Raw genomic sequence first — 23,857 nt, forward strand, 5'->3', positions numbered from 1 at the left:
TGTCCTGGCCCCAACCCCAGCATCTGGCAGAGTAGCCAGAAAGATCTTTCTGGAAATGCAAATTACACCTGTGCTCAGTTATTCTTTTATCCATTCATTTATTTAACATTTACTGAGTGCCGACACCAGGTGTCCAGCTCAAGGGACAAGGGGACAGCAAGGAACAAGACAGACAGGATCCCTGCCCTTGTGGCCTATAGTCTGCTGGGGACAGAGCCACTAAGCAGGTACCCCCACAATTAAAAACACAGGCACAGAGTACGGTGGGTATTTTAAAGGAGAAGTGCATTCTGGGTGAATGGAACAGAAGGACTTGGATAGGAGTGATGAGTAAGTGTCGGCCAAGTTAAGAAAAGGGAGATAGAGCATTCTGGGCAGAGGGAATGGTGGGTGGGAAAGCCCCAGGAACAGGGAGTGGGAAACCAGGAGGAAGGAGGAAACGAAAGACGGACAGCGATGAAGCTGGACACGTGGCGGACGGTGCAACACCCCACTCAGCGGCGCACTCTTGGCCATCAGCGATCACTGCTGCCCATCAGTGATTCTTATTTGGCTGCTCATTAAAATCACAAGGGAATCTTTAGAAACTCCTGACACCGGGCCTTCCCTAGACCAGTTACACCACAATCACTGGGTCCAGGCTAAGCAATCTGCCTTTTTAAAATTTCCCCTGGTGGTGGTTTCACTGGGCATTCAAGGTGGGGAACACTGCCTGACACAACCCCTGTGAATCCTGTCAACATCCCTTCGGAGTAGATTTTATTCAAACAGTCGACAAGAGTCCTGTAGGCTCTTCTAGGTTTAGGGGAGGAGTCTGTATGTCTTCTCGGGACAGCCTGGGAAGCCAGTGAAGGCCGGAGCAGGGCACGAGCTGGTCTGACTCGAGTCCTGTGAGTGCTGAAGCGGTTCTGGCTGCCCGGAGAACTCTGGAGGGGAGGGAAGAGCATGGAAGGACTGAGGCTGTTACAGCCATCTGGGGTGGGGTAGACGGTGGTTGGTTACCCCCCCCCCCAGAGCCTGGCTCCACTGGCCCTGCTTCAACAGCCTTGTCCCTCCCCACACCCTTTCTGCCCCAGGGACACAAACAGTCACTGCTTGGTAGATTTTCCCGCTTCTGTGGGTGCCGGGGTCCCCTCTGCTGGCGAGTCTCTCATCACTTGCAGTACCCGCTGCTGATATGTCCCTAGTAGTGTTGCTAGATTTAGCCCATAAAATTAAATGCACCCAGTTAAATTGGAATTTCAGATAAACAATGAAAAATATTTTATAATAGAAGTAGGTCTCATTCAGTATTTGGGATCTACTTATATTAAAAACTTATTCATTGTTTATCTGAAATTCAAATCCAATTGAGCATCCTATATTTGACCTAACAACTCTATCTCCCCATTCCTCAAGACTTAGAGTAATACTCTTCCTCCAGGAAGTCTTCCTGGATTCTTCCCTCTCCCCTGCTAGTTCTCCCACAGTACCTGGCGTCCTTATCACAGCATATAGTCTATAGGGTGTTAGAGATATCTGGGTACCTGTGTGCTTACCTTACCAGACTATGGAGTTCCAGAGGTCAAGAAAGAATATAATTTCTCTTCTACCTCCTCCAGAAGACGGTAAGTTCAATACTATTTGCTGACGACTATTTTATTCTCCCAGTCATTTCATTAGACATGAATTTTAGTTAGAGAGAATACACCAGGGCCCTTGGGGGAGTCAGGAGACTGGTCCCGACTCTGCCCCCAGTGCTGTGGACCTTGGGCAAGTCCCCTCCCTCTCAAGGCTTCAGCCTCCTCTGTTCAATAAAGGGGTGACAGGACCACAGCTGGACATACGATTTGCCTGGGAACTTTGAGAAAATAGCCATGCTCCTCCCTGGATCAATGAATCTGCATCTCTGGAGGTATATTTTTTAATCTCCTTGGATGATTTTGATGTTCAGTGGGAGCTAAAAACCACAAGATGAGATGATCTCAAAGTCCCTTCTGTTTCTCACATTCTAGGAGTCTTCTCTGCTAAAATTAGACCTGCCTGCTCATCACTAAGGAGAACTGGTAGGGAGAGAGGCCTCTGCATTTTTACAGGCTCCCTGGGCTTTAATTTAGGCTGAGGCTACGTGGGCAGTGGGAGCGGACGCCTGAGTCAGCGATGGGTGAGTCAGAGCACCGTGCAGACTCCTGGAGCTGCCTGTCCAGCTCCCACACGGCGAGCAGCTCGTGGGGGCTCCGGCTGATGCTGGGATTGCAGGTTTGAAAAAACAGTTTGGAAAGGTTGCTGGGAATCCCAGGGAAGATGTGACTTCATGTGGCTGGCTGGTCTTGCTTAGAGTGTAGAGATAGAAAATGCATTTTGTACTCAGATGATAGCTTCCTGTAATAGTCCAGAAAGAGGGTAGAGGCAGGAAGGTTACAGAAAGTGCCAGGGGACAGAGGAAGGAGACCTGGGTTCCAATCTAGCTGTGGTACTAATTTGCTGGGTAACCCTGTCCAGGTCACTTCTGCTTGTGGGCATTAGTTTTCTCACCTGTAAAATGGGGTGTGTTTGAAAGCTGATCTCTTACCTTCATATCAGACTTATCACCTTTTAGTGAGGACTCTTTGGCTTCTAAGTTAGATTCCTACACATTCTTTCACACACTATGCCACCAGCAGTTCTAAAGTTCTAACACTTCTTCTCTACTCTGGAATTCTAAAAACAGATAACATGCATTTTAGGAGGTAAATCATATCAATAGCAAGCCTAAGAGGAAAGAAAACCATCCTTCAGCTCTGAGGAAATTCGGGTTCCAAAAAGGAGGAAGGAAGGAGGGAAGGGAGGGAGGGAGGGAGGGAGGGAGGGAGGGAGGGAGGGAGGGAAGGAAGGAAGGAAGGAAGGAAGGAAGGAAGGAAGGGAGGAAGGAAGGAAAAGAGGGAGAGAGGAAGAAAGGATGAAGGAAGGGAGAATGGAAAAAAGGATAGAAGAAAGGAAGGAAGAAAGGAGGAAGGGAGGAAGGAAGAAAGGAGGAAGGGAGGATGGAAGAAAGGATGGATGGAAGAAAAGAAGGAAGGAAGAGGGAAATAGAAGGAAAGAAGAAGGAAGGAAGGAAGGAAGAAGGAAGGAAGGAAGGAAGAAGGCTGAAAGGAAGGATGGAAGGAAGGAAGAAGGGAGGAAGAATGGAAGGAAGGATGGAAGGAAGAAATGAAGGAAAGAAAGAAGGAAAGCAGAAAAGAAAGAAGGAGGAAGAGAGGAAGAAAGGAAGGGAGAGTGGAAGGAGGAGGAAAGGAGGGAGGGAGGAGGGAAGGAGGAGGGAGGAGGAAGGGAGGAAGGAAGGAGGAGGGAGTGAGGAAGGAGGGAGGAGGGTGGGAGGAGGGAGGGTAGAGGGATGGAAGAGGGAGACAGGAGGGTAGGAGGAGGGAGGGAGGAGGGAGGGAGGAGGAGGGAGGGGGACGGAGGGAGGAAGAGGGAGGAGGAGGAGGGAGGAGGAGGGAGGAGGAGGGAGGAGGGATGGAAGATGGAGGGAGGAGGGAGTGAGGAGGGAGGGAGGAGGGAAGAAGGAGGAAGGGAGGAGTGATGAAGGAAAACAGTACAGCAGCATTGCCTGCTGCTTCATTCTTGGTGGGTATTGGCAGCGCTGAATTTAGCACTGGGGAATGTAAATTTTTTTAAAAATAAGTCTAGATCTTCCTTAAAACTCAAAAAGGACTATTTTTGAACTCTGAAAAAGAACATCAAGTTCTCTTTCCTCTCTCTGCCTTGGCAGGGTTCACTCAGTTCGTAATTCTACTAAGGATACAGAGATAACGGCCCACATCCCAGGGTCCTCCAGCTGCCAGCTGCCCGGACTGGCTCAGGCAGAGCAGACAGCAGACATCCTCGGAACAGGTGGGAGGAGCTGGCTCTGGCCCAGGACCTGGGTGTAGCTGAATGGCTCCTGGATAAGTCACACCCTGACTCTGGTAGAACAGGAGCCTAAGGGCATGAAAGTACACTGCCTCTGATAGTCACAAGAGCCAGGGGGTGCCAGCACCTTGGGGTTGTCCCCTCTGAAGGGTGAGTCTTTCTACCCCCAATTCCTTCCTTCAGGTCCCACCTGAAGAGTGCCTAAAGCCAAGCCGAGATCACATCCCTGACTGGGGAGGGGAGCCATTGATGGGACACATGTTTGCAGATGACTCACAGTGGCCTCCCAGCGACAGGCCAAGGCCACATGCCAAGAATTTAGTACTGTCAGGGGCCTGTGCATTCTTTCCATCACCCCATGGTGACACTTTTCATGTTAAAATTTACATGTTTCTGCTCTGTCCTCCTCATCACATTCCGGGCCCGCCAAAGGCAGGGACTGAATCTGAGTCACTCCTACAGCAGAAGTTCAATAATGTGTGCCGACACCATGAGTGAATGGGCGCATGCGTGATGCTCCAACACAAAAACAGACAGACCCGTGAGAGTCCGCAGGCCTTGCCTTACCCGTGTCACACCTGAGTCAGTGTGACACACCTGCTGGTGCCCTCCTGCGTGTTCCTGTCAGCATCAAATAGCAAACCACATGCCTGTACAAAGCAAGGGCTTAGAGGGCCTGCTCCTCCCCCTGGTTCCCCCGCCCTCCCCTTCATCCTTACCCTTCTTCCTTTAGGATCAGCTTCCTATCTGGCCTTTGCTCCCCAGCCCCTCCTCCCCCCAGCGCAGCCAAAACCCCACCCACCCTGCACCCTGTCTTTCTTTCCTCTACTTCACTTACTCTCACTTGTCATTTCCCTTTGTCCTCAGTGTTCGTGTACGTGGTGGCTCTGCGAGGGCAGAAACCAGGCTGCTTTCTTAGGGTTCTTCCACCAGGGCTCATCCAGAGCCTGGCACACTGAAGGAGGCCAGTATAAGTGTCTGTTGAGTGTGTGAATGAATGAACCAGTGAAGGCAAAACTCATAGAAGCACTCCGCCTGGGCGCTGAGTCATGAAAGCTCGAGCAGATGCCCTCCTCTGCCTACTCTTCTGTCTCTAATGACTGGTCCACACTCACGGCTCCAACCAATCCCTCCTTGAGAATAGCCAACCCCTCAACCCTCCCACCCCTGCCTTCAATTGGCTCACCATACCCGGCACTGATAAGAGGTCCTGCCCATATTGTCTCCATCTTTGCAGCATCTTTGAAATTTTTGCCTCTGGTCCAGCACTAGGAACAGCTAGCTGGTCTCTCAGCGGAGTCACATTTCACATGCAGTCCCATGGTTCCATCTGGCCATTGGCCTTACCTGGGGCCTGCCTCCTATGCCTCCTCATCCTCTAAACACCACTGCCTCTCTGCCCACAGCCCTGCTCTCATCTGCCTCTCTCAACACTCCCCTAGCCCCAGGTGTCAACACCCTAGTGTACCCTGGCTGGTTGGCTCAGTGGTAGAGCACCAGCTTGGCTTGTGGATATCTTGGGTTCAATTCCCAGTCTGGGCATACAGGAGAAGCACCCATCTGCTTCTTCACCCCTCCCCCTTCCATCTCTGTCTCTCTCTCTATCTCTGTCTCCCTCCCCCTTCTACAGCCATGGCTCAACTGGTTTGAGCATGTTGGCTCCCCAGCACTGAGAATGGATCTGTGGCCTCTGCCTCAGGTGCTAAAAATGGCTTGGTTGCCAAGCAAAAGAGCAACACCCCAGATGAGCAGAGCACCGCCCAGGTAGGGGGCTTGCCGGGTGATTCCCCATGGCAGTGCATGTAGGAGTCTGTCTCTCTGCCTTCCCTCCTCTCATTTAACAACAACAAAAATAACCTCGTGTGGTATCCAGAGCCTTTCCTACTGTGGCCCCATCTTCCCCTAGCCGACTCCATGAGACTTGGAACACCTCCTCACCCACCATCTGCGTGTGCACTGTGCCCCTCAACCCTGGAGGGCTCTATCCAGGTTGCACTGAATGATGCTGCTGCAAGTAGACCACGAACAAAGCTACCTGGGTTCAAACCCCATGCGCAGGGCATTTAACCTCACCATGCCTACTTCTTCCATCTGTAAAATGGGGACAATAAAATGTACTTCAAAGGATTGTTATAGCCAACAAATAAAAAGCAAGGTATTGGAAGCACCCCCCACAGCACCTGGGATGTATTTGGTGGTCAACAAACGTTCAGCCCCTCCTTTCCCAGAGACACTGCCACCTTTAAAATGGCTGATGCATGATGACAGATGCCCATGGCTAGCCAGTGAACATTGGTGTCGACACTGGAAAGGGTATGGTATCATGAACAGATAATAATTTTTAGCCACACCAACAAAAGTGAAGAGACATAGCTTCAAGAAATCAACACAGAAACTTAGCCCAATATTGCAGTTCTATTTTGGCCCAGGAAGGAACTGGTGGTTCTGACAGCAGAGTCATTTGATAATCCCTCTGAGCTGACTAATGAGGGGAGAGATGTCATGGAGGGTAAGTGGAGGAGAAGGACCAGGGTAAAAACAGCTCCAGGCTGAGTCAGTGTGGAGATGCTGCACAGCGGTGTCACCCACACACCCACCTCCCTGCTGCACAGACGAACCGGAAGTCAAGGGAAATGGTTCGGTTAAAATACAGGAGCAATGATGTGGGGTCTAATATGACTTGTATGGTTTGGACAAAACAAAACTTGAACTTCAAAGCAAACCGGCCACGGCTCTCGAGTTATGTGTTCCGTTTTCAATGAACACTGGAAATGAACAGTGAAAATGAAAACCTTTCTCTCTCAGCCCTGATACCCTTCAGGCCTTTTGACCTTTCCCAAATTTTCTGCCTCCTGAGAAAAAGGTTGGACGGGCAATCTGCACACTGGCTTTCCACATTCACTCTTTGAGTCCCCGCAACCTGGCCTGGGCCACCAGTGCCCAGGGTCGCCCCTCTTGCATATTTGGGTCTTTTCACTGCCCCTGCCCACGTGGTTCCAGTTTAGAACACAGCCATCCCCTTTCCTGCTCCCTCCCCTGCAATAAATGCCACCAGGACTCCTGCACAACACCCACGAGAAACCAGGGGATGTAATGAGACAGGAGACCAAGGGCCCCAGCCCTGGTGGCTTCACCTGGCCTCTAGCCTCACAGACCTCTGAGTCTCAGGCCAGCCCTGAATCCTCATTCTGTCTCCCTAGCTCTTGCATTAGGTTTGTTCATTTTGATTTGGCCTTTGGTTCCCACGCCATTTGTGGCTAACTGGCCCCCACTGTGGCTGGTCTTGCCCCATTTCCACTCCTCATCTCTTAACAGTTTCTACCCCTCTACCTCGTCCTGGACACCTGCCCGCAGAGCCCCATGCCCAAACTCCTGTCATGCCCTCTGCCTAGAGCTTGACAATGACAATGCTAATGATGCCCACATCTCATGCTAATGATGCCACCAGGGCTCCAATGTGGATCCCTTGTAGAACTCGAGACTTTCATATACAACTGTCCCCACCTGGGTGCCTGGAGACACATCAAACTCCAAAGGTCTCAAACTGAACTCAGCATTTCCTCCCTCCCAAATCCACGCTTTAACATTCTAATCCCTAGTACCTTAGAATTTATAACTGTATTTGGACATAAGATCTTTGAAGAGGTGATTAAGTTACAATGAGGCTTCAGGGTGGGCCCTAATCTAAGCTGACTGGTATCTTCATTAAAAGAGATTAGGATACACAAAGGAACACCAGGGGACACATGAACAGAGGGACACAGTGAGATGTGGCCATCTGCAAGCCAACATGAAGGCTCAGAAGAAACCAAACCTGCTGACACTTTCTTTTTTTTTTTTTTTTTTTTGCATTTTTCTGAAGCTGGAAACAGGGAGAGACAGTCAGACAGACTCCCGCATGCGCTCGACCGGGATCCACCCGGCACGCCCACCGGGGGCGATGCTCTGCCCACCAGGGGTGACGCTCTGCCCACCAGGGGGCGATGCTCTGCCCATCCCGGGCGTCGCCATGTTGCGACCAGAGCCACTCTAGCGCCTGGGGCAGAGGCCACAGAGCCATCCCCAGCGCCCGGGCCATCTTTGCTCCAATGGAGCCTCGGCTGCGGGAGGGGAAGAGAGAGACAGAGAGGAAGGAGAGGGGGAGGGGTGGAGAAGCAAATGGGCGCTTCTCCTGTGTGCCCTGGCCGGGAATTGAACCCGGGTCCTCCGCACGCTAGGCCGACGCTCTACCGCTGAGCCAACCGGCCAGGGCCAAACCTGCTGACACTTTCATCTTGGGCTTCTAAAGAACTGTGAGAAATTAAATTTCTGCTGTTGAAGCCCCCAGCCCGTGGTGTTTGGTTATGGCAGCTGAAGCAGACTAACACACCCGCCTGCATTAATGGTGCTAATATCCCCTTAGTTTCTGGAGCTGGCAATCTGGAACCTTCCTTGACTGCTCCCCAATCTCACTGTCACAGCCAGACAGACTCAACCCCTTCTTTCCTCTCCCCTTCCCGCTTGCCTTGAATCTCTCCCCACCCTGTCCCCCCTCCTGTCATTGTCCGGGTGATGGTTAATAGCTCCAACTCTGCAGAATAAAACACCACCCATCGCATTGGCCAGGGTCCACAGCACGATGCGGCAGGCATAGTGTTTACTGTGGCCAGACCTGACTCTGGGTGGGCACGGGCTGCAGGCATGTGGGGCAGGGACTGGACTGTACCAAGGAGAGGCGATGAGGTGGTGAGGGGCTCTGAGGATCAGGCCGCCTCCTGGAGTTTTAGGGGCTGTTTGTGCAGGTCATGTGGAAACACGCATGAAGATGGAGGGTGATGTATATTAGGAGATAGCAGGGTTTTCTGAGCTGTGCAAAGTGGTAACAGCAGATGGCTTTGCTCCAGCTTTTGTGAACCTCCCAAACTTGAGATGTCCACAGCCCTCAGTCTGTCCCCCTATTCTCTCTTCCCAGGTGGTGTGGGCAGGATTTGATTCAGGCTGGGCACAAGGGCCATGCAGCCCCACCCTCCCACCCCCATGATGCTTCTACTTCCCTCTGGGATGGGGTCTCATGGCAACAGATGGTTTCATGGTGTAATAAGTTTGGGTGGTTTTACAACAGATGGCTCTGTGGTGTGATGGGTTTGGGTGGTTTTATCTCTATTTTCCTCATTTTGGTTTTTGATGATAGACTTCTATTTTAACATTCTTGGTCTCTCCCTAGTCCTTCTAGAAAGACAGAGGGTGTTCATTTTGAAACAAACCAACCAAGGCTCCCTGCAGATGTGGCTCAACTCCTTCTGGAGGGCACGGGAGCATCTGGAAGGCCTCTTACCTGCGATGTCACAGAGCTCCGCGTCTGAGGCGTTCGCCAAGGCCTCCTCCAGCTCCGGCTCCAAGGTCACACTTTCCAGCACGGGATCCATTGGCTTCTGCTTGGGGACCCAGACCTTTCCTGCAAACATACGAGTGTCTGTTACAGGGAGTGTGGCGGCCCTGGGGCGGCCTCTGGAGACAGCCCTGGGGGACCATCCCAGAGCCTTGCGGTCCCTCGATGCTGACAGTCCCTGGACGTTTCTCCCTCCGGAGACCCAGTGCCAAACTTCCCCAAGAACAGCAATCAATGATTTCCAACAAAGCACCGCTCACATCTGAAAAGACCTTTATAGCCTGGTCAAGCTAGACTGCTTGCTACTGAAAACACTGGTCATTTAAATTTAAATACCGTAACCTGTAAGTAGGAAAAAGATACAAGAGAAAACTATGTTAGAATGCTAGGGACTGGGGTGTCCTAACCAAGGGTTCTGATAGCAGAGAAAAATTTAGAAACATCTCTAGACAAAATAAATAAAATATACTCAGATGATTAAAAGAGGAATAGGGAGCAAGAAATGTCTCCTTGCCTCATGGGACAGGATATTTTTAAAGTGTTGGACTCATAACCGAGCGAAGGAGCAGAGGCACACACAAGGATGGCCACTGCAGTGTCCACCAGTGGGGGCGCCACACGATGGGGCGCCAGCAGTTCTTACAAGGAGGGTGGAGATCTCCGCTCACTAAGGAGGAAAATGCCAAGACAAAATGTGGCAAACGCAAGTTTACATAATAGCATGAATAATTTAATTCCATGTATGAAAAATTAACATCTATATCCATGCCAAAAGATACTTATTGCGTGTTTCCCAGGTGCCAGGCACCTTTCTAGGGCTGGGGAATAGCAACAATTTACAATTCGGTGAAAAGAGATGGATAACAAACAAGTGTGTAAAGCTATTCCTTGGTATTGTGGAGAAAAATAAGGCAGGGTAAGTGACTTGGAAGTTCTAGCCAGGGTGTGGGTGAGGTGGGCTTGCTCCTTCAGGTGGGGGGCCAGGGAAGGGCTCACTGAGACCCTGGCCTCTGAGTAAGAACAAATGCGGAGGAAATGAGCCCCTGAAATCAGCAACAAGACAAGACAGCTGTTCTCGTAGCTGCCACTCGCATTAAAAATTCTAGTCAGAGTAAATGAACAAGAGAAAGAATTACATAGCATTCAGATTGGGAAGGAAGAAGAATCTCTCCCAATAGGGCACATCTTTTTATTTTTATTTTTTTACTCATTTTTAGAGAGGAGAGAGAGAGAGAGGGAGAGAGAGAGACAGAGTGGGAGAAAGAGGAGAGAGAGACAGAGAGAGAGAAGGGGGGAGGAGCTGGAAGCATCAACTCCCATATGTGCCTTGACCAGGCAAGCCCAAGGTTTCGAACCAGAGACCTCAGTATTTCCAGGTTGACGCTTTATCCACTGTGACACCACAGGTCAGGCAATAGGGCACATCTTATGTGTAGAAAACCCAAAAGATTCCAGAAAATAAACTAATAAGTGAATTCAGCAATATTACACAGTACATAATCAACATCTAAAAACACGGGGTATTTCTGTACACCAGCAATGAACAACCTGAAAGGGAAATTAGGAAAATAATTTCATTTACAAAAGCGTTCAGAAGAATAAAACACTTAGCAATAAACTTAACAAAGGACATGAAAGATTTCTGCGTGAGACACTACCAAACATGGCTGAAGGCAATTGTAGAAGACCTAAATGAACTTTAAAAATCCCAAGTTCATGGGTTGGAAAACCATATTAAAATGGCAATAATGTCCAAAGCAATCTTCAGATAGATATGTAATCCTTATTAAAATTCCAATAGCCTTTTTTTTCTGCCCAGAAATGGAAAAGCTACTCCTCAAATTCATATAAAATTTCAAGGGGTCCCAAATAGTCAAAACAATGTTGATAAAGAACAAAGTTGGAAGACTCAGATGTCCTGATTTAAAAACTTTCTACAAAGTAAAGCGCCATAGCATCGACATAAGGATAAATATATAAACAATGGGTAGAATTAAGAGCCCCCAAACAAACCCACAGAAACATCTACGGCAAATTTATTTTAGGGTGCAAGTCCACTCAATGAAAAAAAAAAGAATAGTTTCTTCAAAAAGTTGCACTGAGACAACTGGATACCGACAGGCAAAGAGGGAAGCTGGAGCCCCGTCTCACAGCGTCTAGAAAACTGAACTGGAAATAAACCAATGACTTAACCGTGTTAGTGAAAACTACAAAACTCCTAGAAGAAAACACAGGTGTGACTCTTCATGACCTTAGATTTGGCAGTGTTCTTAGATATGATAACAAAAGAAAAAATAGGTCAACTGGACTTCATCAAAATGTGAAATTCATATGCACCAGAGGATATTATCAATACAGTGAAAATACAACATACAGTATGGGAGAAAACACTCCCAAATCATATAGTTGGGAGGTTCTAGCATGCAGAATACATAAAGGACTTTTACAACATAGCAACCACAACAAAACCCAATTTTAAAATAGGCAAAGGATTTATAAACATTTCTCCAAAGGGTGTATACATATGGCCAATAACACCTAAGAAGATGCTCAGCATCATTGGTTGTTGGACAAATGCAACTCAAAACCACAACGAAATGCCACCTCACACCTGTGGAGATAGCTGTCATAAAAACCAAAAGCAAGGCCCTGGCCGGTTGGCTCAGTGGTAGAGCGTCGGCCTGGCGTGCAGGAGTCCTGGGTTTGATTCCCAGCCAGGGCACACAGGAGAGGCGCTCATCTGCTTCTCCACCCCTCCCCCTCTCCTTCCTCTCTGTCTCTCTCTTCCCCTCCCGCAGCCAAGGCTCCATTGGAGCAAAGTTGGCCCGGGTGCTGAGGATGGCTCTATGGCCTCTGCCTCAGGTGCTAGAATGGCTCTGGTTGCAACGGAGCAATGCCACAGATAGGCAGAGCATCACCCCCTGGTGGGCATTCCGGGTGAATCCCGGTTGGGCGAATGCGGGAGTCTGGCTGACTGCCTCCCCATTTCTAACTTCAGAAAAATACAAAAAAACAAACAAACAAAACAAATGTTGGAAAGCACGTGGAGAAAGTGGAACCCTTTAGTGCTGGTCGGAAAGTAAAATGGTGAAGCTGCTTTGGAAAAGATTTTTAGTTCTTTGAAAAATCAAACGTGGATTGCCACATGATCCAGCAAAAAGAACCGAAAACAAACACTCAAATTTGTACATAAACGTTCATTAACAACACTAATCAAAACAGCCAAAAAGTAGAAACAACCAAAACTATCATTAGTGGACAGACGGATAAACAAACTATAACATATTTTTCAGACATAAAAGGGAATGAATGAGTCCCGAAAACAATACACTGAGTGAAAGAAGTCAGGCATTCAAAGTCACACATTATCTGATTCAAACAGGTAAGTCCACAGAAACAGGGTGGTGGTTGCCAGGGCTGAGGGCAGGGTGGAACGGGAGTAATTGCGTATGGGGTATAGGGTTTTGTTTTGGAGTGATGAAAACATTTTTGATCTAGATAGAGATGGTGATTGCACAACACTATGGCTGTAATAAATGCCATTGAATTGTTCACTGTAAAGTGGTTGGTTGATTTTTGAAGTGGTGTATTTTACCTCAGTTAAAACACAAAACAAAAAACCCTGCTCACTTTCACTACTACTTGAGAACAGCCTGAGAGGGGCGAGGATGGATGCCAGCAGTCCGGTTGCAGGAGCCCAGAGTGTTGTTCAGGCTCCAGCCAGGCTGGCATTCTCTGGAGGGGCTGGGTGATTGTGTGCTGACCAGACTCCCTTCCCCACCCTCACCATCTCTGGTTCTGCCCCTGGGAGAGGGGAGGGTGCCTGAGGAAGCGGACACTAGCAGTGCCGCACCAGCTGTCCACCCAGCTCCACTGCTGACTCGCAAAGCCCCGGTCTCCCCATTTTTCAAATGTGCAGGTGAGACGTCAAATATGTTAAGGTCCCATGAGATGCAGAGTTCCTATGAGCTTTCCCTGCTAGACAGAAACCACTCCTCATGGCACAAGTGCCTTGCTTAAAAACATCTTGTGCCCACATTCTCAGTGGGGCACACCTAGCCCTTATGGTCAAGGCCCCAGTCATTTCTATCTCTTGCCTGCCAACACCTTCAGTAGCCTCAGATCACGCAGTCCTTCCAGAATTCTGTATCCAGATGCCCAGGGCTTTCCCGACCCTCCAAATTTTCAGTAAAATCTGGTCTGAGCTCCGATGCCAGGGTTTGAGATGTATCAACGTCCTCCCCACTGTGTCTACTTCTGCTGGCTTTATTTGATTATTTATCAAGCAGATACTCTGTGTAGGGAACTGTGCTAATTCAACGGGGATATAAAGATGAAAACCACAGATCTGGACCCTTGGCTCATCACACATTCCTGGGGGTTGGAAGAATGGATGATACTGAAAATAAACAATTAACTAATTAATTCAGCAAGTATATATTGGGTCTCTACTATGCCCTAGGGATGATTAGACATGGATGCAATGAACAAGATAGTTGCGGCTCTGGTAATCATGGGGCTGGAAATCTAAGGAAGTAGCCCCTGAGAGTCATACATTTATTTAATTTGAACTCATTCCTTCATTCACTAACCCTCTACTGAGCCCTACTGCATACCAGGCCCTGCTCCAGGTGCTGAGGGTACCGTGTGAGCAAAAACAGCCCGAGCCCCTCCCTCGTAGGGCTTCCGGCCAATGAGAGACACAGAATGGAAATTGCTATGAAGGAAGCACACAGGACCCTGGGACGGTGAACTACTAAGGGGAGCTGAAGGGACTGCACGTCCTGAACCGAGGCTGCAGGAAAGGCTTCCCTGAAAGAGGAGACGGGACAGTTGAGACCGAAAGGATACTAACAGCTAATACATTGCAAGCAGTCACTGCGGGCCAAATGCTGTTCTACGTGCTTGATAGATATCTTAATTCAGTCCTCATTATAACCCCACGAGACTGGTCACATTTGTTTCATCGCCCCCATTTTACAGACAAGGACATGGAGGCAGGGAAGGATTAACAGTTTGCTCAAGCTCACACAGCTAGGAAGGGTGTCAGGATTGCCACCCAAATGCACCCTGCTCCAGGCTGTGTTTCCAACTAACAGGGCAGGAAGACAGCACAGAGGCAGCTGGCCGGCCCGGCAGGCCTGACAGAGGGCACACGTGCACAGGTCCCGGGGCAGGGAAGAGCTCCGGAGGCCTGTGGGAAGCAGTGTGCCGATCAAGGGCAGCCGTGAGAGAAGAGGGCAGAGAGAAGGGGTTGGAGTGCAACAGGGAGTCCCAGAAGGGCTGGATAGTCAGGGACCTCTCTGTTCCCCAGACCCTTCTAGAAGGCTTGCCTTAGGCTGAGGCAGAGACATGGAGGGACCGACAAAGGAAGGCATAACATTATTGCCAGAGAGAAACTTCTGGGAAAGGGCAGGGATGGTTAGGGTAGAGCTAGGGAGTCCCTTGTCCTTGTTTAGGTCTCACGTCCTGATATCATGAGTAACAGCTACTTCTCTCACTTCCAAAAGTGTCCAGGTTTGTCTGCAAAATAAGCAGGATATTGCGGTTAAATGGGATTAAGGGGGAAGTTTTGCTGGTCCAGTTTACCCCAAAACTTCCCTAAATTGACATCATCGGTGCTCTTGGAGTTGGGTTTATGTTTTTTGGCCAGGCAGGGACGTGGGCCAGAGGCCCGGTCACATCAGGCCTAACACAGGGCCTGGCACACAGCTGGCACTCAGCAAACGCATGGGGAGCGACATAGTCAGAAGAGCAACATTATTCAGTACCTCGCTTCTCCCCTGTGTAGGGAACCAGATCTTCTCGGTCCTTAAACTCCTTTGCTTGCTTTTCCAAGTGATCCAAGAGCTCCTCCCTTTTAAAGGGGCCCGTGGGCGCCTTGGTGGTCTGATCCTTCTGCCTCAGGCCTGCAGGCAGCAGTGCATTCTACAGTGGAGGTGGTGGCCCGGGTGACAGAGAGAGAGAAAGAAAGAGAGAGAGCAGTCAGCTGCTGAAGACTGTGCATTTCTTCAGAAACTCATCATTGAACAAGGAGACTCGAGCCACTTGTTTACAAGTAAGGAATCGGGGCCGGGACTCAGCCATGGCCACACAGCACACGAGGGGCAGAGCTAGGCTGGGTCTCTTGATCTCCCTGCGTTTCTCAGCCTCTAACATTTTTCTGAAGGCGAGGGGGTGAGGGGTCCGCCAACGCAAGGCTGAGCCCAGAGGGATGCTCCGAGAAGATCTGTTGAGTGACAAATATGATTAAGTTGGTGTTTGGATGCAGGAGGATATTTATAGCCATTGTGTATAAAGTGATTGAGGAGAGAAGATGGCCAGGGGGTTTGAGACAGGGCCCTGGATACAGAGGCAGGCAGGAAGAGGCAGACCCAGAACACAGGCAGGCAAAGGCTCAGCATCTGCAATGTGGGGGAGGTGGGAGAGGTTGGAGAGGGGGAAGAGGTGGGAGAGGTGGGGGAAGAGGTGGGAGAGGTGGGGGGAGGGGCAGAGGAGGGAGGGGGGGCGAGGCAAGCATTTAGGCTGCGGCCCCAGAAGGCCGGATCAGCTGCCTTCTACCCTCCCTACAGTCCGTGCTCATGCCATACTGGCTGTTAAATATTTTGAACGTCGCCCCTGGAGATAGGTCTCTGAAGAAAGATAGCATCAACCAATCATTGTGGTGTCTTCTTCAAACACAGGCAGGCTTCTAGGTGTGGGCTTCCTACTAAAGCAGATTCCTAATTAGGGTGGATTTGAATTCCATTGGACTCCCTTTAACTCAGCCCCCAGTACCTTAGAGATTCAAAGTTTATACTTGCAAAGATGTTTAGAGATTATCTAGGGCATGCAGCCTTCCTTCAAAGGGAAACTGAGGTTCAGAAAAAGAAAAGAATTGCCCAAGTAGTTTCAGGGACAAGTCTAGAACAAAAGCCAGGGTTCTGTAGATTTGGGGGAGGAGGGTAATCTTCAGTTCTCACAGCTCACATCCCCTTTCCTGTCTCCCCTTTCATTCAAAGAGATGGTGGAGGATACCTGAAGGCTGAATCTCATCACACTTCCTGCTGTACCCCCCAAATTGGCTAAACCAGACAGCCATTCTATCTCTGGCCTTTGTACCATCCAAATGCCTGTCTTCAGTCATGTACCCACACCCCAGCTCCTTTCCTGAAAACCTTTCTGAGAGAGGAATGGTATCAGGTATATGAAGGTAGCTATAGCTATGTGCACAAAAAGGGATAAAGACTGGGTGGGAAATACTACTTTTTTTTTTTTACGTGAAAGGAGGGGAGATAGACAGACTCTCATATTCACCCCTACTGGGATCCACCTGGCAACTACCACCGTCTGGGGCTGATGCTCTGCCCATCTGGGGCCATGCATGCAACCAAACTATTTGTAGTGCCTAAGGTAGAGGATCCACAAAGCCATCCTCAGCTCCCAGGGCCAATGCACTCTAATCAAGGGAGCCATGGTTGTAGGAGAGGGAGAGAGAGAGAGAGAGAGAGAGAGAGAGAGAAGGAGAGAGAGAGAGAGAGAGAGAGAGAGAGAAGGAGAGAGAGAGAGAGAGAGAGAGAGAGAGAGAGAGAGAGAGAGAAAGAGAGAAAGAAAGAGAAAGGAGGAGCAGATGGTTGCTTCTCCTTTATGTGCCCTGACTGGGAATTGAACCCAGGACTTCTACATGCTGGGTCGACACTCTACTGCTGAGCCAACTGGCCAGGGCTGGGAAATACTACTATTTAACTGTAGTAGAATTTTTTTCTTTACAGGATGTTTCACCAGCACTGTTTAGCCACACAGCGCTGTATTAGTAAGAGCAGTGGCTGTGTGATCAGGGAACCGAGTGTGACCCCGGCTCTGGGAGAGCTGAAGGTGAGCCCGCCTAGCTCAGTATGTGGTATGTGCAAAGGGCTGGGGAGCTGTGCTGGTGTACACACAAGTGGATTTAAGCCACAAGTTAGGAGAGACACTTGGGAGTTGGCATATGTAACAAGAAGATGGCCAGTAGCTAGAAAGTCAGCCTTTACTGATTTGGGGGTGACTGTCAAGAGCATAAGTGATGTCACAGACATCCAGTTTTCTTTCAGCAGCAGTCCTCAGACTCTGTTCACTACGATATGCAGGACGGGTGACAGTCACAGGTGAGCCACCCATCTGTGGGCATGTTCAAGGTGAGACGGGCTCTCCTGGGGCTAGCTGTGCGTCCATTCCTTCTCTGCCAAGGCAGCACACTAACTGTGACTTCACTGAGTGAGAGAACAACCCAACTGTTTCTCTGTGATTACCCATAATAAGTAACCAAATGCTACATGACATGTCGGCACCTCACAGCTGACCCCTCCCCCCGTTGGGCTATGCTTTGACTTGGAGTAGTGAGGACTCATGTGATTTGGGGCCAGTCGCCTCCTCTCATTGTGCCTCAGTTTCTATGGTTCTAAAATGTAAATAGTAGTCACTCTCTCAGAGTTGCTGAGAAAATTAAATTTAATAATGCAGGAAGAGCTTAGCACAGTGCCAAGCACTCAAAATTACTTATTATAAGTATTTGTGAGTGTTCTATAATCAGATAACATACATTTTAACAGGAGGGTGGTTACCCAAATATGTATGTTGAAAAGGGGGTGAAATATCCAAATACATCTCAAAATTCAAAAAATGAAAACATACAAGTGTAACATAAACTAAGCAACAAAAAGTGTTTTCCCAATGATCTTTACAAGAAAAAACCTGATAAATCTCTGTAGAGGGCTGTGATGGGAGTTAAGCTTCTGGGGCACATTCTGGCCTCTGAAAGGCTCAGTATTATTATGAGAAGAAAAGGGTTTGCAAACTTACAGCTCTTCTCTAATATATCTGATAGAGGTCAAGGGCTTAATTAAAGTAGGGTTTTCGATCTTGGCACTACTGACACGGGGCTGGGTGATTCCTTGTGTTGGGGGCTGTTCGGTGCATTGTAGACTGTTTAGCTGCATCTCTGTTCAGGGGACGCCAGAGCCATCCTCCTCACAATGCCGCTTGTAACAAACAAAAATGTCTCCAAATATTGCCAGATGTCCCCTGAGGTTCAGAACCACCCCTGGTGTTAAAATGAAGCCCATATCATTATAGGAGAGGAATAAAAGGGTTTTTAATATTTAAAAAATATTACTCATATAGCATGTTAAAATATGGTTTCATCTATTTAAATCCTTACTGAAAGTGATTGATTTAAAAAAATATAAACAAAAATGTCAAAGGCCTTTTCTAACAATTCTTAACTTATAGAATTCTTAAAATAAACATGAAGAATTATCAGCATTATTAGGAGTTAATTTTTTTCCATAAAATTATATGTTTAGCCCTGGCCGGTTGGCTCAGCGGTAGAGCGTCGGCCTGGCGTGCAGGGGACCAGGGTTTGATTCCCGGCCAGGGCACATAGGAGGAGCGCCCATTTGCTTCTCCACCCTCCCCTCCTTCCTCTCTGTCTCTCTCTTCCCCTCCTGCAGCCAAGGCTCCATTGGAGCAAAGATGGCCCGGGCGCTGGGGATGGCTCCTTGGCCTCTGCCCCAGGCACTAGAGTGGCTCTGGTCACAGCAGAGCGACACCCTGGAGGGGCAGAGCATTGCCCCCTGGTGGGCAGAGCATCGCCCCTGGTGGGCAGAGCTTCGCCCCTGGTGGGCGTGCCGGGTGGATCCCGGTCGGGCGCATGCGGGAGTCTGTCTGACTGTCTCTCCCCGTTTCCAGCTTCAGAAAAATACAAAAAATAAATAAATAAATAAATAAAATAAAATGATATGTTTAATGAAACAGACCATGACTTTTAATTAAAATCAAAGACAATTGCAATGTTTTTTAAACTCCTGATTATTTCTCATTTTATCTTTAAAAATGGCATGTGACCTCACATGGTATACAAAAATTAACTCAAAATGGATCAAAGACCTAAATGTAAGAGCTAAGACTATAAATCTTTTAAGAGGAAAACACAGACATAAATCTCTGTGACCCTGGATTAAGCAATGGTTTCTTTGATATGCTACTAAAACAATAAGCAACAGAAGAGAAATAAATTAGATCCTCAAAACTAAAAACCCTTATGCTTTAAAAGATACTATCAAGAAAGTGAAAAGACAACCCACAAATTGGGAGGACATTTTTGCAAATCATATATCTGATAAAGCCTGGTAGCCAGAATATATAAGGATCTCTTATAACTCAAAATATAAGACACATAACCCAATTTAAAAGTGGGCAAAGGGGCCCTGGCTGGTTGGCTCAGCAATAGAGTGTCGGCCTGGCGTGTGGAGGTCCTGGGTTCGATTACCAGTCAGGGCATACAGGAGAAATGTCCATCTGCTTCTCTACACTTCCCCCTCTCATTTCTCTCTCTCTCTCTCTTTTCCCCTCCTGCAGCCATGGCTCCATTGGAGCAATTGGCCGTGGGCACTGAGGAATGACTCAACATTCTTGCCTCAGGCACAAAAAGCATGGCTCCAGTTGCAACGGAGCAATGCCCCAGATGGGAAGAGCATTGCCCCTGGTGGGCATGCCAGGTGGATCCTGGTGAGACGCATGCGGGAATCTGTCTGTCTGCCTCCCCCCTTCTCACTTCAGAAAAATAAATAAAAATAAATAAAAAAATTTAAAAATGGACAAAGGATCTGAATAGGCACTTCTCCAAAGAAGACATAAAAATGGCCAGTACACACATGAAAAGCTGTTTACATCATTAGCCATCAAGGAAATGAACATCAAGCACAGGAGATAACTACTTCATACCCACTATGATAGCTATATTAAAAAAGGCATAACAAATGTTGGCAAGAATGTGGGGAAATTAAAACCTTCATTCACTGCTAATGGGAATGTGAAAGGGCGCAGCCCCTTTGGAAAACAGTCAGGCAGTTTCTCATAAGCTTAAATGTGCACTTATCCTCTGATGCAGCAACTCCACTCCTAAGTACATACTCAAGAGAAATGAAAGCAGATGTCCACACAAATACACTTCTCCAATTCATAGCAGCATTACTCATAATAGCCAAAAAGTGAAAATAACTCATGTCCAGCAAATGACGAATGAATAAATAAATTATGGTATCCATACAACAAAATACTATTTGGCAATAAAAAGAAATGAAGTACTGATACATGTTACAACTTAGATAAAACCTTGAAAACATCGTGCTAAGTGAAAGAAGCCAGACAAAGAGGACTACAGTGTCTGATTCCATTTATATGAAATGTCCAGAATGGTCAAGTCTATAGTGACAGAGAGTAGATTAGAGGCAGCCTAGGGCAGGGGAGGTTGAGGGAAAATGGGAAGTCATAGCTAATGGGTATGGGATTTTCTTTTGAGGTGGTGAAAATATTCTAAAATACATTGTGGTGCCTGACCAGGTGGTGGTGCAGTGGATAGAGCGTCGGACTGGGATGCGGAGGACCCAGGTTTGAGACCCCCGAGGTCACCAGCTTGAGTGCAGGCTCATCTGGTTTGAGCAAAGCTCACCAGCTTGAGCCCAAGGTCGCTGGCTTGAGCAAGGGGTTATTCGGTCTGCTGTGGCCCCACGGTCAAGGCACATATGAGAAAGCAATCAATGAACAACTAAGATGTTGTAACAAAAAACTAATGATTAATGCGTCTCATCTCTCTCCATTCCTGTCTGTCTGTCCCTGTCTATCCCTCTGACTCTCTCTTTCTCTGTCTCTGTAAAAAAATTAAATAGAATAAAATAAGTAAATAAAATACATTGTGGTGATGGTTGTATAACTGCAAATACACCAGAAAACATTGAGTTGTACACTTTAGATGGGTGAATTTTATGGTATGTGGATTATGTTTCAAACAAGTTAGTAAAATGGCATATGTTATCTAGCCAATGGCTAGTGCAATAACTATACTAAATGGTTGTGGACCTCTGAGGACAGAAGGCTCTTTGTGTGCCAGTGGCCGACAGTGATATTGAGATTGGCCGGCGAGAGCTGGTCAAGTTTAAAATGGTGTCCTGTTTCATGGCCTGATGTGCCTTAGTATGTGAATTAGCTGTTGAGACGTTATACAGGTAAGGAAATACCGCTGTGGATCTCTCATGACCATTAGATCCTAAAACCGCCTCTCAGACCCAGGTATCCAACAGGTGAGGACAGAGCTCTGCAGCCATGGAGGCTCTGACCAGGGGAGAATCTGGTGAATGTTGTATACTTTTATGGTGCCTGTCAGTAACTGGAACCATCAAACCTTTAAGGAATTTAAGTCTCAGTCTCCTAATCTTAAAATCTTCACAGAAGAAATTTGCTGGGCACGTGCCTTCTTTATAGTTAGTTCAAAGGGCAGCATCAGCCTGGCTCCTCGGGACAGTGATCAGTTGTGCATTAGGGGAATCTGAATCCACATGCACTGGTCGCATGTACATGTTCAGTCCAAAGACAGATTGGTTATGGGTCAGATGTGCTTTGGGAAAAAGGTCTGGAACAGGGGTCCCCAAACTTTTTACACAGGGGGCCAGTTCACTGTCCCTCAGACCGTTGGAGGGCCAGACTATAAAAAAAAACTATGAACAAATCCCTATGCACACTGCACATATCCTATTTTAAAGTAAAAAAACAAAACGAGAACAAATACAATATTTAAAATAAAAAACAAGTAAATTTAAATCAAGAAACTGACCAGTATTTCGATGGGAAATATGGGCCTGCTTTTGGCTAATGAGATGGTCAATGTGCTCCTTTCATTGACCACCAATGAAAGGGGTGCCCCTTCTGGAAGTGCAGCGGGGGCCAGATAAATGGCCTCAGGGGGCCGCATGTGGCCCACGGGCCGTAGTTTGGGGACCCCTGCTCTGGAATATAGGGCTCTGAGCGTGTCTTCATGTCTTTACTCACAGTTGGAAATTTGCTCACGTGAGGAAGGCACTGACTAATGCCTGGAGGATCTTATCGTCTCCTGAGAGGAAGGTTAGCATTGGTTTTAAGGAGAAGGAATTTCTCGATGCTCTCTGATCTTAGCCTAAAATTATAGCTGTTAGATATATGGCAGTGGTGGGGACCATGGTACACCGGAGCTTCAGGGCTTCTGCACAGTACTGCCATGTAAGAATGTGGGCACACTGGCTGGGTAGCTCAGTTGGTTGGAGCATCATCCCGATACACCAAGGTTGCAGGTTTGATCCCAAGTCAGGGTACATATAAGAATCAACCAATAAATGCATAAATGGTGGATCAACAAATCAGTGTTTCTCTTTTTCTCTTTCTCTGTCCCTTCCTCTATCTCTAAAATCAAGCAATCAATCAATAAAAAGAATGTGGGTGATGCTATTAGATCTATCAATTTTTTATGTGAAATCTCTTGATTTTTAAATATTGACACATGATCCAAATTGTTTAAAAACAATGTTCAGCCCAAAGAAAACACAGTTGCAGGACAGACTGTCCATTTTGCCACATCTCATCTAAGGTTCCTGTGAGACTAAAATTCTATGTACAGAAAAATCAAGATATTCATTCATTTATTCCACAACTCTTTAGTGGGTCTTTTGCCCACATCAAGCTTTGCACCAGAGAAAGAAAGGGGAATATACATGGGTTTTAACTTAGGTGTTTTAATGTTAAAAATACATTATGAGTTTAATATGTTCTTAAAAATAATCACGGGGGAAAATAAGGCAATCTCTCCCCATAGTGCCCTACTCATGTTTTTTAAAATGGTGACATCCTTTTAAATGTTGTAAAATTAAAACTGGGACGTGCAGCTTGACAGACTAATGTCTTAGTCTAATTTTTCCACCCACACTCTGGAGTCCAGCTGTCCAAAGGACGATGGAAACTTTGACAAATCCTCAACTGTGCTGTGAGCTCTAACGCCCTGAGAACAGGTGCCAGTAATGCCTGATATCAAGTGTCTCCACAGCTAATTGCTATAGATAGTTAGGGCTACGTGAGAAGCCATGCTGACTAGAGCCATTGCGGGCTCATTCAGATGTGTATGTGTGCATAATACATGCACACACAGGCAGCACAACACACATACATACACGTGAGTGCACATGCTCACAGTTTATGAAGAGAAGCACAGACTCCTGGCAGCTCAGAGCTGTGAAGCCCTTAGAGAGCCACTGGGCCAATTCTTTTGTTTTCAGCTAGGAAAACTGAGGCATAGAAAACTGAAGCTATTTGCCCAGAGTTACACAGCTCATCAGCCACACAGCCAGGAAGCCAGAGCTTACATAAGGATGACACGGGATATAAACAGCATGTCCAAGGATCAGTATGCATGTTTCAGACTGGTGGCTAGTCCTATAGATAATGTCCCCTAACCAGATTCTTCACAGTGACAAAATATAAACAATTTGATCACTTTCCCCAGATAAATTAGCTATGTCTAAATAAGAACAAGGGAATATAAAGGGTGCCCCCTGGGTCTGGGCTCCAGGAGTCCTGGATTTCTGTCCTCTGACTGAATCAGACCCAAGTCCTTAGAAGACGATGGACCACGTGCTACAACTTCATTGGCTACGGGGAGCAGGAGCACCAGGGAAAGGGAGAGCCTTGCCTGCTCACACATTGGACCGAGAGCCCAGGGCTCTTGACTTCCAAGCCACAGGAACTTTTCCATCCCACCTGACTGCCTTCCTCTAGGAATGGATCCTGGAAGCCAGATGCGGC

The 23,857-nt window shown here is 47.7% G+C and overlaps 1 protein-coding gene across 1 annotated transcript in view; it reads right to left on the reverse strand.

Moving 5' to 3' along the window:
• The window catches only part of TMOD1 (tropomodulin 1), an 86,955-nt gene that overhangs the window by 29,486 nt on the left and 33,612 nt on the right, over window positions 1–23,857 (reverse strand). The window contains exons 3-4 of the mRNA XM_066256694.1: window positions 15,010–15,166; window positions 9,185–9,304 (exon numbers count right to left, since the gene is read on the reverse strand). Of these exons, the coding sequence (XP_066112791.1) occupies window positions 9,185–9,304; window positions 15,010–15,166 (277 nt within the window). The remainder of the gene's footprint in view (window positions 1–9,184; window positions 9,305–15,009; window positions 15,167–23,857) is intronic.

This window comes from Saccopteryx bilineata, chromosome 2 (genome assembly GCF_036850765.1).
Source record: "Saccopteryx bilineata isolate mSacBil1 chromosome 2, mSacBil1_pri_phased_curated, whole genome shotgun sequence".
Lineage (NCBI taxonomy): Eukaryota > Metazoa > Chordata > Mammalia > Chiroptera > Emballonuridae > Saccopteryx > Saccopteryx bilineata.